This window comes from Vipera berus (genome assembly GCF_964194415.1).
Source record: "Vipera berus genome assembly, chromosome: 16".
NCBI lineage: Eukaryota > Metazoa > Chordata > Lepidosauria > Squamata > Viperidae > Vipera > Vipera berus.
Genome location: NC_138219.1, coordinates 1603874 through 1626731, shown reverse-complemented (window position 1 = coordinate 1626731; position 22858 = coordinate 1603874). Strand labels below are relative to the sequence as shown.

Below are 22858 nucleotides of genomic sequence, written 5' to 3'. Positions count from 1 at the left end.
TCAGCCAACTACAAATCCATCTTATGGCGATGCTGTCTGTCCCACTTTATTTTAGCTTACCAAGAAGTAGGTTGTGGTCTACTTTGTCGAATAACTTGCTGAAGTCTAAGAATACTACGTCCACAGCATTTTGCTGGTCTACTAATTTAGTCACTTTGTCAAAGAATGAAATAAGATTGGTTTGGCATGCTCTGTTTTTAACAAACCTGTCCTGGCAACTAGTTATAACTTTGTTTGCTTCTGCCACAAGAAAGAGGGGGTCACGTGGTTCACCAGAGCACCAGAAGGAAAGACAAGAAACAACAGATGGAAACTAATCAAGGAGAGAAGCAACCTGGAATCAAGGAGAAACTTCCTGACAGTGAGGACAATCAACCAGTGGAACAGCTGGCCTCCAGAAATTGTGGGCTCTCCATCACTGGAGATTTTAAAGAAGAGGCTAGAGACAATCACCTGTCTGAGATGGAGTAGGTTCTCCTGCTTAAGCAGGGGGCTGGACTAGAAGACCTCCAAGGTCCCTTCCAGCTCTATTCTATTCTAGTTGTTCACAGATCGGTTTTTGGATTATCTTTTCCAGGATCTTCCCAGTATCGATGTTAGTCTGATTGGTCTATAGTTTCCTGGCTCGCTCTGTTTTTCCCCCTTTTTTTGAAGATGGGAACCACATCAGCTCTTTTCTAATCCTCTGGTAGTTCCCCAGATTTTTGAAAGATATGGAGAAGGCGGGGTGAGGGAAGAATGTATCATTGACTAATTTCCCCTGATTTACACTTTTATATAGCCCACGATTAGAATCCCAGTGACACACAGTTAAGGAAAAGAGTCACCCAGATTTCAAAATTTTAGAAACTTCCAGGAAGATATATATATTGCAGAACCAGGACGACGAGCTCTGTCTTTATTGTAAGGGTACATTAACAGAATCTGGAAAGTCCCAAATTACATCTCTCTCCCGTCCCAAGACCATTTCCACACACGTTCAGCCACCCTCGTTTAATCTTCTCAGAATTAAATGGGAGGAAGTTGGACTTTGGGACTCAGTCCTGGCTCTGCCATACCCTAGATACTTAGATATCTAATTTAAACTTTTGCAGAATTGTACAACTTGATGAAGATATTAGTCCACCTGACATGTAAGTGTGGGATTCACATCCCTTAAAAAGCAATAATCAGAACATGTGACTCTCCAGTTCAGAGATGATCAGGGAGATCAAAGCCTGTCTTGGGATGGACGTGGTGAAAAGTTCATCATTCTTTTACTGTGATGCTTCAAGCAGAAGATGTGATTGCTGGTTCCACTTGAGACAGCCAGAATAAACTGAAATGAATGGGATAAAGCAAATTACTTTATTCACCGGCATCCTTACGTCAATAACTCATGGTTACAGCAAAGGTTCTTCCAGAGTGCAAGGTGGTAATCTGGACCCATCTCATTAGGTAAAAGAATGAGGAACTTTTCCATCCTGTGCAAGTTACATGTTGAAACGGAGCTTGTTATCACCCAGCCACATGCTAGGGTTCGTGTAGAGAGAGAATACCAAGACAAAGACAGGAAGTCCTGCCATAAACTATGAAATTCCACCCACTTAACTAGCTAAGCATGGTATTCACAAAACAGCTATACTACAATTCCCATAAGCCATCTCTTGAGGAAATAACATTTAACCCTGGAAATGCTACATGTTCTTATGTACAATGCTGCTAAGGATGCTGTATTAACCCTGTAAATGTTAAATACTCTAACACAGTTCTTAATTCCTAAACTGGATATAAAATGGAGCAGCTCAATATATACTGGTCCAGCAAGGGGGAGCTGCCCCTCTCTCCATGGGAACACCTGTGGATTTACTCTTGGGAAAGTGGGATCAATCAGCTGCTCCCCCTTGGGACACTGACCCCTCTGCTTGGCTGGGGAAGGAAGGGGGTGTCCCATAAGTGCTGGGCTCTCCTATGGAAACAGGAGTGGGCTGCCCTATGGCTGTAATCAAAGTTGGATTTGAAACCAGAGGAGAGGATGAGTCTGCAAGAAGTGGAGGAGGGGGAAACCAGGGCAGCAGACCCCCCTGGCAAGCTCTGAGGAGAGAGAATAGGGAAGCCCCCCCACAAGACTCCAGTTCGACTTAGAATTTACCCAACCTCAGCTGTAAAAGCTTCTTCTGCCTACCTCATAGGGATGTGGTGAGGGAAAGAGCAGGGAACTGGGGGCTGCTTTGAGCTCCTGAATATCAACTAAACAAATGTGGGTTTCTTTGGGGTCCAGACAAGGCAGCAGCAAAAGCAGTTTGTGGGGCACTTGGTGTTATGTATTGGGCTTGTCTCCGGTCCTGCAATTGGTCAGCCCCAGGCGGCAAGCGCAGGTTCAATCCTATTGGCTGCTACCGTAGGGCTAGGCTATATATTGTGGCTGGGTGCGGCCCAAGCTCAAGTACAGTTCCAGCAAGAATAAAAGAATGAGTTTCTCTGTACTCAGCCTTGTGTCTTCATTTCTGCTCACCAGAGCCCACGACTTAACAGTTGGGATGCAGGAGAGGAAGGCACGGATGGCCACAGAGAAGAGACACGGAACAGCCATCCTTGGAGCCCCTCCCCCTACTGGCCACATTGGTAATAGAGTTCATTGGGTGGCCCATGGAAGCCCCCTTGTCCCAAAGGCTCCTCTAGAAAGCTGACAGGAAGACCATGGGCGTCTGTAGGAGGGAGAGTCATTTGAGATGTCCATCAGGTGGATCCGAAGTGGGCTCTGGTGGTGGTGGTCTCCTCTGGGAGGCTGGCAGGAACTGGATCATCTGCTGAGAAGAAAACAAAGAAGACAGCTGAGCTTTATGAGACAGGAAGGGTCAGAAGGCAGAGGTCCAAGGGGCCACCACGTGGAATAAGTTTGAGGTTCAAAAGGAGAAGGGGAAGCTTGGCTGGAGGATCCATCCATCCATCCATCCATCCATCCATCCATCCATCCATCCATCATCCATTCAGTGTCTTTCTGCTACCGTGAAGCAGGTGAGCTCAAAATGGAAACCTATGCTGATCCTACAGAGTGACTTTGTGCCAAGCACTCTTGTGACCTCTTGAGTTGGGCATATCTGGCTGAGATGATGGAGGCTTTGTATTGTGGAGATACTCAGGAGTCTAAAGCTCCCTTAGATGTGCCACCTCTTGATCCCTGTCCTACTGGTTGGCTGGAGTGATCGGGGGGGGGGTTGCTAGGGGGCTGGATGCAGGTAAATGCATTGTTCATTGAAGAGATGCTCTCGGCTCCTCGCCAGTCGTGGTGTGCTGAATGGACCGGAGTTTCCTTTTCTCCTGTCGACAAACAGCTGATTTTGCAACCTTCAGACGATCAGTGGAGAACAGAAGGTCTGGATGCCTGCAGATCTCGGTAAGGAGCAATCAGAAGATCTCATCTATTGACACCATCTCCCCTCAGCTGCTCGTTTTTCTTAAGTGCGCCTGGGTTTTATTTACACTTTTGGAAGCTTTACAATCTCTTGATTGTAAAGTTGACTTCTATTTTATAAGCCCTTGCTGGACTTTTACGAGTTTTTTGTTTCTGCTCTTTCACTGTTTACCATTACATTTAAAATTATTTTTTAACCCTGTGGAGTTGTGGTAAGATCCACATCTTACCCAGGATTATGGAATACGTTTTGCTCCCCTAGTTGTTGTTTTTTTTGCTTTCTTTTTTCTTAAAAAAGAGTCTCTTAATTTCTGATGGGAAAATTCCTCTTTCTTTAACCATGGGTTAGCCATGGGGAAAAATACTTTTCCCTGTGGACGCTCTTACTTATCACCAGAGATATACATGGCCAGATCCTGTTCTTTGGGCTCCCAACCTTCTATCAGGAACTGAACCCATGGACATCTGCATTTAGTGCAGATGATTAGGTGAGGAGCAAGAGCAGCTGTTCAAAGCATCAAGAGAGAGAGAGAGAGAGAGAGAGAGAGAGAGAGAGAGAGAGAGAGAGAGAGAGAGAGAGAGAGAGAGAGAGAGAGAGAGAGAGAGAGAGAGAGAGAGAGAGAGGATTTCGGCAGATTTCTAGGTGTTAACTTCAGGAAAAATAACATCAGTCCGGCTCCGTTGACACGATCATTCAATCCCCTTTTTCCTCGCTGTCGGTAAAGAGCAGAGCTTCAGAGGGGCATAGGATGAAAGGCAGATGGCCACATTGTTATGGTTAGCAGACCTGAAGTGAATCAACAAAAGAATACAGGAAGTGAAAGTAGTAAAACCCCCATGCATACCCCTCCCCTTTTCTTTTAGCACGACAGAATCCAGGAGATAGTAAGGATTGGTTTTAAATCAGAGAAGAGAGATAGAAATGAAATATAACTGGATTCTGACATCAGGGGAGGGAGGTGTGGCATAAGCTAAGATTGGCATCTGTGCCTCATTGCAGACAGACCTGGCATTCAGCTACAGGGGGACTAGGGGAGCTGAAGCTCTGAGGACCAGCCTTGCAGGTAAGCCCACGAGACAGGAATGCGGCATGGGTGCTAAACCCCGAGGACCTCACTCATCCCTGGTGGCTAGTTCTAGGCTGCCAGATGACCACTTGGTGGCAGCAAAGGGAGATTGGTAAGTCTGGATACCCGCACTGGATTGTTGTAGCCCTTTGGCTCCGAGAAGGGAAGGGGGAAGGGATCCCATTCAGCAGCTCTATTCCCCAATCTTTTTGTTGCAAAGGCAACTCCATCTTGTTCCTTTGGCTAATCCATGATCTCCTCTGGGACAAAGGAACCAAGAAAAGAGAAGGGAAGGACTGGGTTTCCCAGAGGACCTCCTTAAGATGGTACCTGTTCTGAATCTCAGAATGAGCGCCAAAGAGCCAAGAAGGAGAAGACTTCCCACTTTGCTAAGGCACAGCAGGGCCCAGAGATGCAGCCTGTAGAGGTTCTCGGAGTGTCCTGAAAAAGAGCAACGGACCCTTTTCATCTTTTCAGCTCCAGAGAATGGGGGTGCCTGGCCCCATTTACAAGACAAGAGCCAAGAGCCTCAGCAAAGTGACCAGCACTTTTGAGAGGCAGCATTTGTAAAAGACCACAACATCCCAGGGAGGCCAAGGAGGAAGGAGAAAGGTCAACAATGCTTGCTCAATGAAGATTTTGTTTAGATTAGATTACTGAAAATACATGTTGCACATGTACATCCCCCCCCCGCATGTGACACTCATTGTGATTCACCAAGCTGGCTCAGGAATTCTGGGAGTTGAAGTCCATGAGTCATAAAAGAGCCGAGGTTGCCTACCCCTGGTGTAGCCCAACCCCTGTCCAAATTCCATGGTTCTTCTGCATGGGAAGATCTACATGCTCCAGGACCTTTTGTCTCCCAGCTGAATGTAACAGGAACAGCGTAACAGAGTTGGAAGATCTTTTACATCTTCTTGGGAGTCTTCTAGTCCAACCCCATGCTCAAGCAGGAGACCAGATATTCCAGAGAATCTGAGATTCATCTTTGGTTTCACGGCCCCTTTTAAGAAGATAAAAACTTACCTGCACAAACTTGTTTTAAGGAGACCATCCTGGATGCCTTGCTAACAGGGTTTTCTGCTATGCATGTTGCATTGAGATCTTGGGAGACAAACTGGATCACAGAACTCCCAGGCCTGGGATCCGTGTTCTTAGCCGCTGAAGTCCAGCTGATATTCACCCTGTCTTCCCAGGTAGAGCAATTCAGCTGCCAAGTTCCATTTCCAGCCCCATCAGAAGCACAAGTCACTTTCAGCTGAGAGTCCAGCAACTCTCCTAAGCAGGAGAAGGGGAGACACCATTTGTGAAAGACCAGAAAATCACAGGAAGCCAACAACAGCATGGGTCAATCAATGGTTTTGTTTACGTAAGGACCCACCTCAATTCCTCTTCCCGAAGAAAGCAAAATGCCTGGAACAGCTTCTTTCCAAAAGGAACTTTTATTGGGAGAGGTTGACAATAGGCATGGAAGGCAGGATCTAAAGGTTTCCCACGTGAAATAATAGTTTAAAAGATTCATTCATACACCCCAGCCCAACTGTCCATTCGGATGGTTCAAGCTGGCCAATCCACAGGTGGGAAGTGGTAGTGGGAAGTAGGGCCATAAGGCACCGCTTTCAAGGCTGTTACTTTGTGCCTTGACTTCCGCGGCTTCGTCTTCTGCGGCCAGAGATAAGGCAAATGGCCCAAGGCACATTCCTTTCTCACCCCAAGGAACATCAAAGGAGACAGACAGTCATGGCGAACCTTTTAGAGACTGAGTGCCCAAACTGCAACCCAAAACCCACTTATGTATCATTGGCACCAGGTGGGCGTGGCCCATTGGGTGGGTGTGGCCATTTCAGTGGGTGTGGCTGCGGTGATAACGGCAGACAGGGTGGGACTCAAAAGTTCAATCAATTCCAACTTTGTAAGATCTTTTTTTCCCCCACGTGAAGTTGAAATTGATTGATTGAACCTTTTTTTTGCACACGGAGGCGGAGGCCTAGAGCAAGAAGGGTTTATAAAACCCCGCTAGGACCTAGGACTGGGGTGATGGCACACGTTCCCACAGAGAGGGCTCTGCGTGCCACCTGTGCCACGTGAGCCATAGGTTCGCCACCAAGGGTGTAAGGCATAGGCACAAGAAAGAAAGCAGAAACAGTAGTAGTAGCCGCCCAGCACCCGCCCTCCCACCGAACCACGGAACCCAAAAATAAGACCCCAAATGAAAGAAACGGGTTCTGACAGTTTAGATTAGAGCAGGGAAAAAACACGTATCACCCATTTGTGTCACAAATAACAATCCCAAAATCTTCTCCAGTTGCACCTATGACACTCATCGGTGAGGTAGAAGACAATAGGACTCTTCATCCTCTGCCCCCCACCAAACGCTTTTTATACCAAACCATGAACTGAGAACAGGATGATGGGTCTCCAGGCTCACCTCCTCAAGCCCCCTTGACTCTTCTCCAAAGAGTTGGTGAGTCCAGCCAGTCCCACCAGATCCATGGAGAAGGTCCTGAGGATCTTCTCTGGAGAGTCCAGCCTCAGAGCAAACCTGTCTTTCTCTTCCCGACCCCCCACCCAGGAACCCCCTCAGCTTACTCTGGTGCAGCCTGTGCCACATGGAGAGGGAAGCCTGGAGAAGGCTGGGCTGGCCCCCCTCAGGCCTCCTTCCAAGGGGAGGCCTTCAAAGGAGACCTCTTGAGCTCCATCAGAGAAATGCAAGCCCTCAACTGTGCCAAAGCTCCTGGCATGGAAGGTGGTCAGCAGGATAGAACGGACAGGGAAATGTTGGTGTATGAGTGGAGCAAATATATGCTGGGCTAGGCCTGAGGAGAACATCTTGAACCAATTTGCATTGTATGAATGGACCAAACTCTGCCCGAACATCTGATGGGCAGAGTCAAAAAGGAAAGCAGCAGGTGAGCAGTTCTGGGCTCCATCCAGAAAGTGTTGCCTCTTCAGAAACTGGACACCCACCCCACCCCCACCCCCAACAGAAAAGCCCCACCTCTCCACATTATCCTGGGCAAAGGAGGGAGGCCAGGAATTTGCTGCCATGGCTGGGATACTTACTAAAAACCCGTAGATCAAAGGACTCAACCAGTATATTTCCATCTTGTAGAACAATGTGTGCTCTGTATTGTCCTGCATCCTTTTTCTCTACATGACTGAGAAGTAATTCTCTGCAGTCCTTGGAAACATTCACTCTCTTTTCAAAAGCTGGCGGGAGGACCAGAAGGTTACATGACTCCCCAAAGGTCACCAGAGCGATATTTACAAATTCAGTGCCGAGAATTGTATTCCAGGATATTGTTTTATAGGGTCCTGTGGTCTTCACTTGGAATATGACAGTTTCCCCCAGAATCCTGTTCAGTTCTTCTGTTCCAGAAGCTTCTGCATGGTCAGAGAGAAGACAGAGAAGAAGCCTTCAAGGTTGGATCACAAGAGACCCACCCAGAGTCCCATTTCTGACCCTCAGATTTCTTTTCTAAGAAAGGTGTGCTGCCACCACGTGGCTGTTTTGGGAAATTATAATAAGCTATCTTATCTGGGTTAGCCAACTCCTCCTTCCCTATGACATATTTCCTCCTTCTCCTGATCATGTGGCTTACACCCCTCCCTTTTCTGGGATGCACTTGCTCCTTCTTCTCCCTGGGGACTCTCCTCCATAACCAGCAGACACACGTGCTCCTCCATTTCACGTGCAGACACTGATTCGTAACTCTTTTGACCTTGAATTACCGTCTACACATCATCTGTCTATACCAGGGGTAGGCAACCTTGGCTCTTTTATGACTCGCGGACTTCAACTCCCAGAATTCCTGAGCTAGCACAGCTCAGCTTGGAAACCTCTCCCTTTCCCCTCAGCATGGCTGGCTCAGGAATTCTGGGAGTTGAAGTCCACGAGTCATAAAAGAGCCAAGGTTGCCCACCCCTGGTCTATACCTTGTCTGCTTTAATCTCATCTGCATGCAAATAAAGGTATTTCTGGATGATCAAGGTATTTCATGAGTTTTGCTATCTGGAAAAGAGCTGTTAACAGTGATAACATTTGCTTATACAGACCAGCACAGGGGTCTTAACAAAGGGATCAATCACAATACAGCAGCTTGATCCAGAATAAAAGGGCAAAATGGCTCCTGGAGAGAGGACATGGTGGCGTCTCCCTGGGCAACGGCCTTCTCTTCTTAGAGAAGCAGAGGGGTTCAAATGTCCTACGCGGGAGCTCAGACCTTCCCTTTGGGGTTCAAAAGGACGGTCTGCCCAACCAGGGAGGCCCAAAGCTCCACCAGGCCCCAGGCTGATCTGCTCACCTGGAGGACACCTGAGGGGTGATTTGAAATTCCAGTTCACTTTATTTACTTATTCAATTTGTTTGACACCCATCTCACTTCAATTGTTTACCCTCCCTCTACCACCAGACTGCTCTCCTTCATTCAGGAACCCCATAGGATGCTCCTCATATTGGCTGCCACCATTCATTTTCTTTCCCTTCAGCCAGAGTGGGAGGAGCAAGGCCCACGGGTTTTTTAACTGGTTTTGTGGAGTCCTTGTTGCTCTCTGAGCTTGGTTGTTCTCTTGAGCATGGTTTATTATCAGACTAGGTAACATCTCACTGCAGCTTAGTAATGAAACATCTGTAAGAAGACCGTCAAGCTCAGAGAGCAGCAAGGATTCCACAGTTCAGCCCCGAGCTAGAAAGATTCTCTTCTATTGTTAACTGGTCTTTCCTGCATATTGCAGAAAGTTGGACTGGATGATCCTTGTGGTCCTTTCCAACTCTACAATTTTGGGTTTCTAGAAAGTCCATCCTTTGGAAAAGCCCAGGCATTGTTAGTGGATTCCAGACCTGAAGATACAAGTAAGTACCAAAGTGGTGGGTGTTTTTTTAGAATTTATTTAAATTTATAGTTGTCCATAAAAATAAAAGTTAGAATCCAAAGAGTCCGGGTGGATCAACGAATGATAGGAAGGACCATAAGAATTATGACACAGAAGAAAGCCAGTGAGGAATCTGAACATCTGGAGAAATATTTGAATGGAAAGAGCCATTCAAGTCTTCTTGGCTGGTGATTAATTAGTAGCCAGGAAGTCTTCTGTTGGGGTTGTTGTAGTAGGGTTTAAGGACAGGGGTGGGGAACCTTGGCTCTTTTATGACTTGTGGACTTCATCTTCCTGCTGGCTGAGGAATTCTGGGAGTTGAAGTCTACAAGTCATAAAAGAGCCAAGGTTCCCCACCCTTGGTCTAGGACAACTCACCGTAGGCAACTCGCCATGGCCAAATCATCACAGGACAAGAGTTACACTAATATCGAAGAATTGGTGGAATACAATCATTAAAGAAAGGATGCAAAAGGAGGGACAGAACGAAATGTGAATGACAAATATTAAAATGTTTTTAAAATTATTTTAAATAATTAAATTGTTGAATGGCCCCACAACGAGTTGTCCTGCAGCAAGTTGTCCCGTTCCGAGTAGTAGTTCCCTGCACTGGACTAGATCTCCTCCAGGGTCCTTCCAGCTATTGAAATCTGTGCTTCTCTTCAAAGTACAACGTCTGTGGCAAACTCTTCCTGGCTGTTTAACTCAAGGGCTGGGAGCGGCGTGTGAATAAGCCAAGTGGCTCAAGGGTTGTTTTTGCAGTTTGGTTGGTCAGTTGTTTGTGTGAGCTGGTTTAAGGGGGCTATCTGGATGGTTGTATTGCTGTCAGAGGTTTCTGTTGGTCAGCTGTAAGATTACTTCCACAAATGCTGCTTTTAGAGAAGCTGCTTCATAATAGCCAGGAAGGAAGTAATATATTATTCACGTTCAGGAGACTGCAAAACCTGGTGTTGACTGTGTTGCCCATAACTCTGGGATGGGAATGAATTGGTGCCAGGTAGGGACACAGTGGCTCAGTGGGTTAGGACGCTGAGCCTGTCGATCAGAAGGTTGGCAGTTTGGCGGGTCGAATCCTGAGTACTTAGCAGAGTACTAAGGAAACTGACCGTCCTTGGCGTATCTCTGCTGTCATTTTATTAAGGAGCTCCTGTAAGCTTGTAAGAGATTTGGATAATCATAATCATAATAGTAAAGTTGGAAGGGACCTGGGTGGTCATCTTGTTCAACCCCCTGCTCAGGCAGGAAACCCTATACCATTTCAGCCAAATGGCTGTCCAGTCTCTTAAAAACTTCCAGTGAGAAGGAAGAATTGCCAACTATAGAAGAGTGGACTTTGAAAGTTTCCAATTTGGTGGAAATGGCAAAGATCAGCGAACTAAAATGGACAGGAATGGGTGAATTTAATTCAGATGACCATCAGGTATACTACTGCGGGCAAGAATCCCTCAGAAGAAATGGAGTAGCCTTCATAGTCAATAAAAGAGTAGGAAAAGCAATACTGGGATACAATCCTCAAAATGACAGAATGATCTCAGTTCGAATCCAAGGCAAACCATTCAATATTACAGTAGTCCAAGTCTATGCCCCAACCACCGGTGCTGAAGAGGATGAAAGTGACCGGTTCTATGAAGCCCTAGAGCACCTTATAGAACTAACACCAAAAAATGATGTCCTTATCATCATGGGGGATTGGAATGCTAAAGTAGGAAGCCAAAAGATAAGCGGAATAACAGGCAAGTTTGGCCTTGGAGTACAAAATGAAGCAGGGTACAGGTTGATAGAATTTTGTCAAGAGAATACGATGGTCATAGCAAACACTCTTTTCCAACAACCCAAGAGACGGCTCTACACATGGAGATCACCAGACGGTCAACACAGAAATCAGATTGACTATGTGCTCTGCAGCCAAAGATGGAGAAGCTCTATACAGTCAGTAAAAACAAGAACAGGAGCTGACTGTGGTTCAGACCATGAGCTTCTCATTGCAAAGTTTAGGCTTAAACTGAAGAAAGTAGGGAAAAGCACTAGGCCACTCAGGTATGAATTAAATCATATCCCTGTTGAATATACAGTAGAGGTGACAAATAGATTTAAGGAATTAGATTTGATAGACAGAGTGCCTGAAGAACTATGGAAAGAGGTTCGCAACATTGTACAACAGGTAGCATCCAAAACCATCCCAAAGAAAAAGAAATGCAAGAAAGCAAAATGGCTGTCTGAGGAAGCTTTGCAAATAGCTGAGGAAAGGAGGGAAGCAAAAGGCAAGGGAGAAAAAGAAAGATACAGCCAATTGAATGCAGAATTCCAGAGAATAGCTAGAAGAGATAAGAATGCCTTCTTAAATGAACAGTGCAAAGAAATAGAAGAAAACAATAGAATAGGGAGGACCAGAGATCTTTTCAAGAAAATTGGAGAGATGAAGGGAACGTTTCATGCAAAAATGGGCATGATAAAGGACCAAAACTGCAGGGACAGAAGAGATTAAGAAGAGGTGGCAAAATTACACAGAAGAACTATACAAGAATGAGCTTAACATCCCTGATAATCACAATGAGGTGGTCGCTGACTTCGAGCCAGACATCCTAGAATGTGAACTGAAGTGGGCCTTAGAAAAGCTGAGCAACAACAAAGCTAGTGGAGGTGACAGTATTCCAGCTGAGCTATTCAAAATCTTAAAAGACGATGCAGTAAAAGTGCTACACTCAATTTGCCAGCAAATTTGGAAAACTCAACAGTGGCCACAGGATTGGAAAAGATCAGTTTACATTCCAATTCCAAAGAAAGGCAGTACCAAAGAATGTTCAAACTATCGCACCATTGCACTCATTTCTCATGCTAGTAAAGTTATGCTTAAAATCCTACAAGCTAGACTACAGCAGTATGTGGATCAAGAACTACCAGAAGTACAGGCAGGATTTCGAAGAGGCAGAGGAACTAGAGATCAAATTGCCAACATACGCTGGATCATGGAGAAAGCTAGGGAGTTCCAGAAAAACATCTACTTCTGCTTCATTGACTATGCTAAAGCCTTTGATTGTGTGGACCATAACAAACTGTGGGAAGTCCTTAAAGAGATGGGTGTACCAGACCATCTTATTTGTCTCTTGAGAAACCTATATGCGGGCCAAGAAGCAACAGTGAGAACTGGACATGGAACCACTGATTGGTTCAAAATTGGGAAAGGAGTCCGGCAAGGCTGTATACTGTCGCCTTGCCTATTTAACTTATATGCAGAGCACATCATGAGAAAGGCAGGGCTAGATGAATCAAAAGTTGGAATTAAGATTGCTGGAAGAAATATCAACAACCTAAGATATGCAGATGATACCACTCTAATGGCAGAAAGTGAAGAGGAACTGAAGAGCCTCTTGTTGCGAGTGAAGAAGGAGAGTGCAAAAGTTGGGTTGAAACTAAACATTAAGAAAACCAAGATCATGGCATCCGGCCCTCTCAATTCCTGGCACATAGATGGGGAAGAAATGGAGGTAGTGACAGATTTTATTTTCCTGGGCTCCAAGATCACTGCAGATGGAGACTGTAGCCAAGAAATTAAAAGATGCTTGCTCCTGGGGAGGAAAACCATGGCAAATCTAGACAGCACACTAAAAAGCAGAGACATCACCCTGTCAACAAAAGTGCGTATAGTCAAGGCTATGGTCTTCCCAATTGCAACGTATGGCAGTGAAAGTTGGACCATAAAAAAAGCTGAGCGCCAAAGAATTGAGGCCTTTGAGCTATGGTGCTGGAGAAGACTCCTGCGAGTCCCTTGGACTGCAAGGCGATCAAACCGGTCAGTCCTAGAGGTTTTGGTCCTTTATCATGCCCATTTTTGCATTAATCTCTCCAATTTTCTTGAAAAGATCTCTGGTCCTCCCTATTCTATTGTTTTCTTCTATTTCTTTGCACTGTTCATTTAAGAAGGCATTCTTACCTCTTCTAGCTATTCTCTGGAATTCTGCATTCAATTGGGCGTATCTTTCTTTTTCTCCCTTGCTTTTCGCTTCCCTCCTTTCCTCAGCTATTTGCAAAGCTTCCTCAGACAGCCATTTTGCTTTCTTGCATTTCTTTTTCTTTGGGATGGTTTTGGATGCTACCTGTTGTACAATGTTGTGAACCTCTGTCCATAGTTCTTCAGGCACCCTGTCTATCAGATCTAATTCCTTGAATCTATTTGTCACCTCTACTGTATATTCAACAGGGATATGATTTAATTCATACCTGACTGGCCTAGCGCTTTTCACTTTTAGTATGTTAGATGTTTTGTGCCAGCCATGGCAGTTCCCCAATAAGGTCATCAGTTGGGAGCGAAGATGCTTCTTTGCTCCCACTGATGGGTCGGGGTCCCCGGCCCCTGCAACCCCATTGGCGAGAGTTAATTGGTAAGGGAGGGGCTGAGACACCCCCCCATAAATACCTCTGCTCAGGGGCTGCTCTCTGCTTGCTCTTCTCTCTTTGTTCTCTCTTCTGCTTGCTTGCTTGCTGATCTACTGAGCTCAACGCCTCCATGCCAGGTAACTCTTTCTATTTACTTTATCGTTAAATAAAGCTTTGAATGATTGCATTCCTGCGTGATGCCTTTTACTTGGAAGCACCTTAACGAATCATCGACCTCGTGAGACCATCTAACATAGTAGTTGGTAATTGTTTACTAGTTCTCATAACAGAGTAGGTTGGTTCTGTGATTTAGACTGTTACAGGTTTTTTTAATGGCCTGTTTCATCTTTATAATGCGCTGTTTCTTTCTCTTACAACTGTCTTAAAATTGTGCTTAATTTGGCCATATAAAGTGAACAAACAAATGTTCTGTCACATACAGAGGACCTACTTAGTTTTAGAGTAACAAAAGGATCCACATAAGACACAGTCTCTGCCTTGCTAATCTTTCATCCCAGGATCTCCTGTCTGAGTGGGATAATTCCCTCTGCCTGATGGATGCTTAAGGAGGCTTTCAGGCCTTTCAACTACTCTAATCATAGAATCCTAGCACCACAGGGCTGGAAGGGACCTTGGAGGTCTTCTAGTCCAACCCCCTGCACAAGGCAGGAGACCCTATATCATTCCAGACAAAGGGTTGTCCAACCCTTTCTTGAGAGCCTCCAGTGATGGAACACCCACGAAGAAGGCTGTTCTTGGCTATGGCTAATCACTTCTCAGTGGGCAAAGGATCCTCAAGTTCTATTTCATGGTTAAGATCCCCCCCAAATGGGAGCATCCACTAATAGCTTTTTCAAAATGACTTCCAAAGAAATGTGTTGCTACTCATGTTGTCTTCTCCTCTGCTCTCTCCCACGTTAGCAGCTTCCCTTGTGATGTTCCTTCCCCATTTTTGTGTTGTTGTTGTAGACACAAAAACCAAACAAGCTCTCAAAATATCATTGCAGATGACTTCTCTTGAAAACCCCCTTTCGCCACATGACCCATGCTCAGCACCTGGGAGCATCACATTATCTGGCAAGTCCCACGCTTAGATGCAACTTCACACCCTTGGAGTTTTCAGGGTCTCACTGACCGAAGGAAGGCATCCTCAGAGTTCCCTTGAATGGTCCTTCAAGTGACTGAACCAACTGAGATGAGACTGCTCTGCCAACTTTCTTAACGCTTAGGGTGGCTCACCTTTTTTCCCAGAACTATCACATGCTTTTTTCCTCAAAATAGTTGGTCAACAAGGGCACGGGTCTTGCTTGGGAAAGTCTTGGATTTGATTCCAATCAGAAGTCAAAAAATGGCAGGGTGGAAGATGAGAAAGATAAGCCTCACCTGTCTTTTCCAAGTACTTTCCAAGCAACCCCTGAAAGAACCTGTTCATACACCTTGGACCAGGGCTTCCCAACCCTTGGCCCCTTTAAGATGGGCTGGGTGGGGAATTCTGGAAGTTGAAGTCCACGCATCTTAAAGGGGCCAAAGTTGAGAAACTGTCCCTTAGACACAATCCTATGGAGCTGTCCTTGGAGAAACACTCTCTGGACCTCAGATGAGATGGAGAGTACCAGGTTCTCCTCTTTCAACCATGTTCACTGACTTGTGCCTCCTTCAGATGGGTCTCGGATGACCTCCTTCCTCCCATTAGGCAGAAACACTGAGCTGCAAAAGGTCCTCAGGACAGTGAGAGAACAAGCATCTTGATGTTCTTGTGGCCAATATTATGGCTGGTCATCCTGGTTTTACCCAGCCAAATCTCAGTCTAGATGCTTAAATACTCTACCAAAGGGAAAGGCCTGGCTTTCTCGTAAGATGGAGGAATGTTGCTAAAGAGATGAGTAACTAAGAATTAGGCAAGTGGAAAGTTGTCTGATGGTTTTGAAAGAGGCACAATTGACCATAAAGAGGAAACTTCTAAAAAGTATCGAAACAGAAAGGTGAAGTCAAAAAAGTCAAATTTCTCCAGACTTAAAACATAGCATAATGGAGTTGGAAGGGACCTTGGAGGTCTTCTAGTCCAACGTCCTGCTCAAGCAGCAGATTCCAAACCATTCTGGATAAACGGCTGTCCGCTCCCTTCTTGGAAACCTCCATGATGGAGCGCCCACAATTTCTGGAGGCAAGTCGTCCTCCGATTGCATAATTCTCACTGTCAGGAAATCTTTTTTTAAGTTCTAGGTTGGATCTCTCCTTGATAAATTTCCATCCAGCGTGGTGGCGCAGTGGTTAGGATGTAGCACTGCAGGCAAATTCTGCTGATTGCTGTCTGTCTGCAGTTGGGCAATTCAATTCCACTGGGTCAAAGTTAACTCTGCCTCCCATCCTTCCGAGGTCGGTAAAATGAGGACCCAGATTGTTGGGGACGAGAGGCTGACTCTGTAAACCGCTTAGCACCGTGAAGCGGTATATAATTCTAAGGGCTGTTGCTATCCATTACTTCTTGGAAATATTCATGGAGAATATTTGAAGCCACAATCATTGAAGGGTAACTAGAATGCAGGAAAGGGTTGTGGGAAAATTGAGAAGTTTGTGTTTGCTTTCCTTCCGTAAGTGCCAGCATTGCATAATGCAGCCTGGACATTTTACTGAAATGGAATATGCTTGTCTATCTGACACCAACCTTGGAAATCATTTGATTTGAATCTCTTTCTGTCTGAAAAGTGCATGTATCCTGCATTTGGAGGCGTGAGGTGGGAGTTTTTCCTGAGGAACATTGCTAACACATCCTTCATGTGACTGTCCACGAAGGATGGACAGTCTGCAGATCTTTCCAAGTCAACTATTTGGAGACTGAGTGTTGGGTTTGTGGACTTAACTGAGTAGATGAACAGACCAGGATCAACTTTGGTGTAAATAGAGCTGAGGAGGGAGAGTAGCTGTGATCCTCATGAGTTAAGGATAGAGAATATTTGATCCCTATTCAGGGATCAAACCTGAAAGTTGAAGAAGAAACAACGGATGGAAACTTATCAAGGAGAGAAGCAACCCAGAACTAAGGAGGAATTTCCTGACAGTGAGGACAATTAATCAGTGGAACAGCTTCCCTCCAGAGGTTGTGGGTGCTCCAACACTGGAGGCTTTTAAGAAGAAATTGGACTTTGTCTGAAATGGTGTAAGATCTCCTGCTTGAGCAGGGGGTTGGACTAGAAGATCTCCAAAGTCCCTTCTTACTCTGTTATTCTGTGAAGTGGAACAATAGTGGGAGATGGATTGATCATCCCAAGCATCTCAGAAGCATCAGGTGAGCCATCCAGAGGCACAATACTAGATTAGATGGACTTTTGGACCAACTCAACTCAAACATTCTGATAGAAATTCCAGAGGAAACATATTAATTCCCCTGTGATCTGTGACTGGCAGAGAGTACAGTTTTAAAGTTTACATCAAGTCATGCAAAAATTTATATATAAATAAAAGGAAGTACTGCTGAATATAGCATTGATGACTTCTGAGTAAGATGCGTGTGATTGCAATATAAATGGGGATATGAATATAATATGTCCATTGATGAACTTCCCCCCAGTAGATGCTGACACGAGGTGACGCGGAAGGCTGGGACGGGAATAAATTCTTGCAAATCACTGTTGCCATATGCTCACTCCAGCTGAAGAGAGTATTTGCAGCTCAGGGTTGAACTGCGGGGTCCTGGGTGCTTTCTGGGCTGGGTGGTCTCCTTGCAGACGTTTCATTGCCCAGCTAGGTATCATCCTCAGTGCTAGAGGGGAGGGGGTTTGCTATCCTCTTAGAACTACAATTGGGATCAGAATTTCTGTTTCTAAGCAACAGACTCTTGGAACTGGATCTAAAGCCACTAGAATCATTGGATACAAGATGGGTGGCAAATAAATATCTTGGATAAATAAATAAAGTAAATAAATAAAGCACGGCCCTGCCCTATTCTGGGTCCCCTGTGCCTCATCTCTGCCTGCTATCCTTAGTTTAATCCTCTGCCAGGGACGTCCACAGAGTGTAGCCAAAAAAAATCAAGACGCATTCAAAGCCCCTCAGAGCTGCCATCTTGACTTTTTTGAGGAGACCCTTCTCCTCCGCAGTGGTTGACAGGACAACGATGATCGCTGTTTCTAAGTGGTTCCATGAACAAATTTTGCTGCTCAGAGGACTTTCAAAGCCACTAAAAACGAAAGCAAAACTTAGTAAAACTGCAATAACAGATGGGTTGTTTCGTGGTTTCCTTTAAGAGGCCCTAAGCAGGGCTGGCTCTCATCACTCTTTGTGGCTATTTTGGGATCAATAATTTGGGCTGGGGCGGATTGCTGTTAGAATACAGGAGAACACTGATCCTTAGCCTTTAAACTGCTCTCTCTGGGCAGTTTACAATGTTGAAGCATTCTTTGCATATTGCCCCCAGCAATCTTCAGTCCTCCAGATCGTGGTTGTCCGAAAGGTGCTTTTCCAAAAGGCAACTGAACTTTCTTGGTTTTTTCCTTGAAGACGTTTCGCTTCTCATCCAAGAAGCTTCTTTAGTTCTTCTACTTCAGCTTCACTTCAGAACTGAAGAATCTTCTTGGACGAGAAGAAAAAAAAGTCCAGTTGCCTTTTGGAAAAGCATCTTCTTCATTTTATCACCCTTGGAAGGATAGAAGGCTGAGTCAACCTTGAGCCCCATCAGGATCAAACTCCCGGCTGTGGGCAGAGTTAGCCTGCAACACTGCTCTTTAATCACCACGCCACTAGGCAGTTGTTATTATTTTATATTAAATATAGATAGATAGATAGATAGATAGATAGATAGATAGATAGATAGATAGAGATAGAGATAGAGATAGAGATAGAGATAGAGATAGATAGATAGATAGATAAATAGATATAGATATATAGATATATATATGTATAAAATGTTCGAACACCGGAATGGATAAAAAAACATTTGTTTATTGCTAAAAGATCATAATCGGCAATAAAAAGTAACCGTTTAAAGCATATCTATGCTTTAAATGGTTACTTTTTATTGCTTATTATGATCTTTTAGCAATAAACAACTGTTTTTCTTCTTTTGTTTTTTTTAATCCCATTTATATCCCGCCCTTCTCCGAAGACTCAGGGAGGCTTACAATTTAAAGCACAAATCAATGTGCTTAGCAATTTTTATCCATCCCGGTGTTCGAAGATTTTATACTTTAAGTAAATATGCCTGGGATTCGTATTTTTAAAATTATCAAGAATGGATCTTTGGTCATTCAGGTTTTTTCCCACGTAGAATTGAAGGTGTTAAAAATCCCATCCGTCATCCTCAGGCTGGTGGCTTCAGCTTCCTTCTTCTGGGAGAAGCATGTGGTAGTGACTGTTTGTTCCTCTTTTTTTTAAACTGCCAGAGGGGGTGTGTTCTGTGGGTGGAGGTGTGCTCTGACTGGGTGGGGGATTAGGTGTGTTCTGATTGAAGAACCAGCCTGAGGATGACGGATGGGAATTCGTCGAAATGTTGCTTTTACACCTTCTACGTGGGAAAAAACCCGAATGACCAAAGATCCACATACAAACACCCGCGAAAACCTCAGAAAACACACACACACATATATATATATGTGTGTGTGTGTATATATATATATATATGTATATATGTATATATATATATGTATATATGTATATATGTATATATATATATATATATATATATATATATATATATATATATATATATATATATACACACACATATATATATATGTGTATATATATATATATATATATATATATATATATATATATATATATATATATATATATATATATATATATATATATATATATATATATATATATATATATATATATATATATATATATATATATATATATATATATATATATATATATATATATATATATAAGGTAAAGGTAAAGGTAAAGGTTCCCCCGCACATGCGTGCTAGTCGTTTCCGACTCTAGGGGCCGGTGCTCATCTCCGTTTCAAAGCCGAAGAGCCAGCGCTTGTCCGAGGACGTCTCCGTGGTCATGTGGCCGGCATGACTAGACGCCAAAGGCGCACGGAACGCTGTTACCTTCCCACCGGAGTGGTCCCTATTTTTCTACTTGCATTTTTACGTGCTTTCGAACTGCTAGGTGGGCAGAAGCTGGGACGAGTAACAGGCGCTCACTCTGTTACGCAGCACTCGGGATTTGATCCGCCAAACTGCCGACCTTCTGATCGACAAGCTCAGTGTCCTAACCCACTGAGCCACTGCGTCCCTTATATATATATATATATGTATATATATATATATAATCAATATATTATTATTCATGTTATTCTAGTAGATTATGAATAATAATGTCTTCAACTAATGTTGGTATTTAATGCAAGATGTGGAATGTTTTTTTTAAAAGATCCACAATTGCTAAGACCATGCTAAGTTTGAAATTCATTGCATACAAGCTGAATGTGTCCTCCCTTCCTTAATCTAAGGAAGCAGTCTTTCAGCCCCACCATCACGCCTGCCCTCCACATCAAGTTCTTATCTGCAGCAACGCATGTTCTCTAAACATGCTGAGGGGTCTTATCAGGAAAAGCCAAGGTTTGGAGGGTCCTGCCTCCTCCCCCCTAGAACTCCCCATCTAATTGCATTTTCATGCTTCCTTTCATGCTTCCATTGTGACTGTAAATAGGGCCCCAAAACTGGTTCCATTGCGGAAAATATCCTCAATGTCCTTGTTGCAGACTAACAACAGAATAACAGAGTTGCAAGAGGCCTGGCAGATCTTCTGGTCCAATCCACTCCTCAGGCAGGAGATCCTATTGCAGGGGTGTCCAAGCACGGCAACTTTAACACGTGTGGACTTCGGTTCTCAGAATTCCCCAGCCAGCCATGTCACAGCTATGCTGGCTGGGAAAGTCAGGGAGTTGAAGTCCACAAGTTTTAAATTTGCCAAGATTGGGCACCCCAGAGTGCCAAAAAGTTTTTCTGCATTTTAACCATGATCAAAAATCATATAGAAAACCTCACCAAGGTCCCTAGCATTTGATAATTAAAATATTGGCTAGGTATATTTCAAACTGTATATATTTCCTGGTGATTGTTGTTGTTAGTTGCGAAGTCGTGTCCGACCCATCGCGACCCTATGGACAATGTTCCTCCAGGCCTTCCTGTCCTCTACCATCTTCTGGAGTCCCTTTAAGCTCACGCCTACTGCTTCAGTGACTCCATCCAGCCACCTCATTCTCTCGTCCCCTTCTTCTCTCACCCTCAGCCTTTCCCAGCATGAGGCTCTTCTCCAGTGAGTCCTTCCTTCTCATTAGGTGGCCAAAGGATTTGAGTTTCAGCTTCAGGATCTGGCCTTCTAAAGAGCAGTCAGGGTGGATCTCCTCTAGGACTGACCGGTTTGATCGCCTTGCAGTCCAAGGGACTCGCAGGAGTCTTCTCCAGCACCAGAGTTCAAAGGCCTCGATTCTTTGGCGCTCAGCCTTTCTTATAGTCCAGCTTTCACTGCCATACATTGCAACTGGGAAGACCACAGCCTTGACTATACGCACTTTTGTTGGCAGGGTGATGTCTCTGCTTTTTAGTGTGCTGTCTAGATTTGCCATGTCTTTCCTCCCCAGGAGCAAGCGTCTTTTAATTTCTTGGCTGCAGTCCCCATCTGCAGTGATCTTGGAGCCCAGGGAAATAAAATCTGTCACCAGTTTTATAATCTAGTGATTATAAAACTGTATTCTCTGAACTTTGGGTTGTTGTTTTTTTAAATCTGTTTCCTTTTTTTAACTTTTTTTGTTTTTCTCATTTTTTTCAATGTTTTGCAGTTATTTTAATCAACATAAAATGATAAGAGACTTTGAAATTTTTATTTACATACTCTTGACTTGCCGTATTTTAGATTTTGATCTGAAATTGGGTTTTTAGTCCTGTTAATTTAGACTATACTGTTGAGTAACATATCAGAACCACACGAAACATAGATAACGTTCTCTTTATGTTTTTTATGTTTTCTAAAGAAAAATGGGGAAAATATTTTCTATTTCTTCTGCTAGAGTTTATCATTTCAACCCTGCCTGCCTTTTTCTTAATGTTCTATTCCTCAGCTTTCCTTGAGAAAGTTCCTCAAGAGTTTTATATCTGTTCCAGCTAAGATCCTGCCTGGACTCAAGGAAACAAACCAACAAACAGCATCTAATACTAGAAACTCAGTAACAGAAACACAACTTACCAGCTCCTAAGAGAAGGATTGAGAACCACAGTCCGAGAACCCTCTCGTGCAACATGCTAGCGAAATGAAACCTTGTCTGACTTCTGAAAAGTGTGAATTGTCACATAATTTGCATAATATTCTAATGAGTCTCTCTTACACCACTTCTTTTTTTATTGTTATTTTTTATTCTCTACATACATATGTTAGTTTTTCAAACAGCATGCGAGCTGGGTTCATAACATGCTGATACATATACAAATTCTACTCTTTGGTTCTCTCTTCCAACCATTTATAAAATAGATTCTGGCTTTTACGGAGTGCAGAATTATTAGGCAAATGAGTATTTTGACCACATCATCCTCTTTATGCATGTTGTCTTACTCCAAGCTGTATAGGCTCGAAAGCCTACTACCAATTAAGCATATTAGGTGATGTGCATCTCTGTAATGAGAAGGGGTGTGGTCTAATGACATCAACACCCTGTATCAGGTGTGCATAATTATTAGGCAACTTCCTTTCCTTTGGCAAAATGGGTCAAAAGAAGGACTTGACAGGCTCAGAAAAGTCAAAAATAGTGAGATATCTTGCAGAGGGATGCAGCACTCTTAAAATTGCAAAGCTTCTGAAGCGTGATCATCGAACAATCAAGCGTTTCATTCAAAATAGTCAACAGGGTCGCAAGAAGCGTGTGGAGAAACCAAGGCGCAAAATAACTGCCCATGAACTGAGAAAAGTCAAGCGTGCAGCTGCCAAGATGCCACTTGCCACCAGTTTGGCCATATTTCAGAGCTGCAACATCACTGGAGTGCCCAAAAGCACAAGGTGTGCAATACTCAGAGACATGGCCAAGGTAAGAAAGGCTGAAAGACGACCACCACTGAACAAGACACACAAGCTGAAACGTCAAGACTGGGCCAAGAAATATCTCAAGACTGATTTTTCTAAGGTTTTATGGACTGATGAA

General features: G+C 44.1%; 1 protein-coding gene across 5 annotated transcripts; it reads right to left on the bottom strand.

Annotated features, from left to right (window-relative positions):
* Positions 1-770: 770 nt before the first annotated feature.
* On the bottom strand, positions 771-22022 carry LOC308675472 (SLAM family member 5-like). 5 transcript variants are annotated; one of them, XR_014028129.1, is made up of 6 exons: positions 21913-22022; positions 7525-7845; positions 5488-5739; positions 4792-4902; positions 2165-4181; positions 771-1318 (listed from the first exon to the last, which is right to left on the bottom strand). XR_014028129.1 is itself a non-coding variant. In XM_081340832.1 (5 exons), the coding sequence occupies exons 1-5, from the start codon at positions 21965-21967 to the stop codon at positions 4129-4131; spliced, it is 792 nt and encodes a 263-aa protein (XP_081196958.1). In that variant the 5' UTR covers positions 21968-22022; the 3' UTR covers positions 771-4128. The 5 variants fall into 5 exon arrangements, 1 of the variants encoding a protein (XP_081196958.1); XR_014028130.1 differs by having other exon boundaries at positions 2467-4181; XR_014028131.1 differs by having other exon boundaries at positions 2472-4181.
* Positions 22023-22858: the final 836 nt, after the last annotated feature.

What these genes read in the sequence shown, in the direction of transcription:
- LOC308675472 (XM_081340832.1), bottom strand. Translation starts at nt 21,967, where the DNA reads ATGTTGCACGAGAGGGTTCTCGGACTGTGGTTCTCAATCCTTCTCTTA. An exon ending in AATCCTTCTCTTAGGAGCTG is followed by an intron (nt 7,846 to 21,912) that starts GTAAGTTGTGTT and finishes CTGACCATGCAG; the next exon opens with AAGCTTCTGGAACAGAAGAA. An exon ending in CATTCTGAGATTCAGAACAG is followed by an intron (nt 4,182 to 4,791) that starts GTACCATCTTAA and finishes GATTCACTTCAG; the next exon opens with GTCTGCTAACCATAACAATG.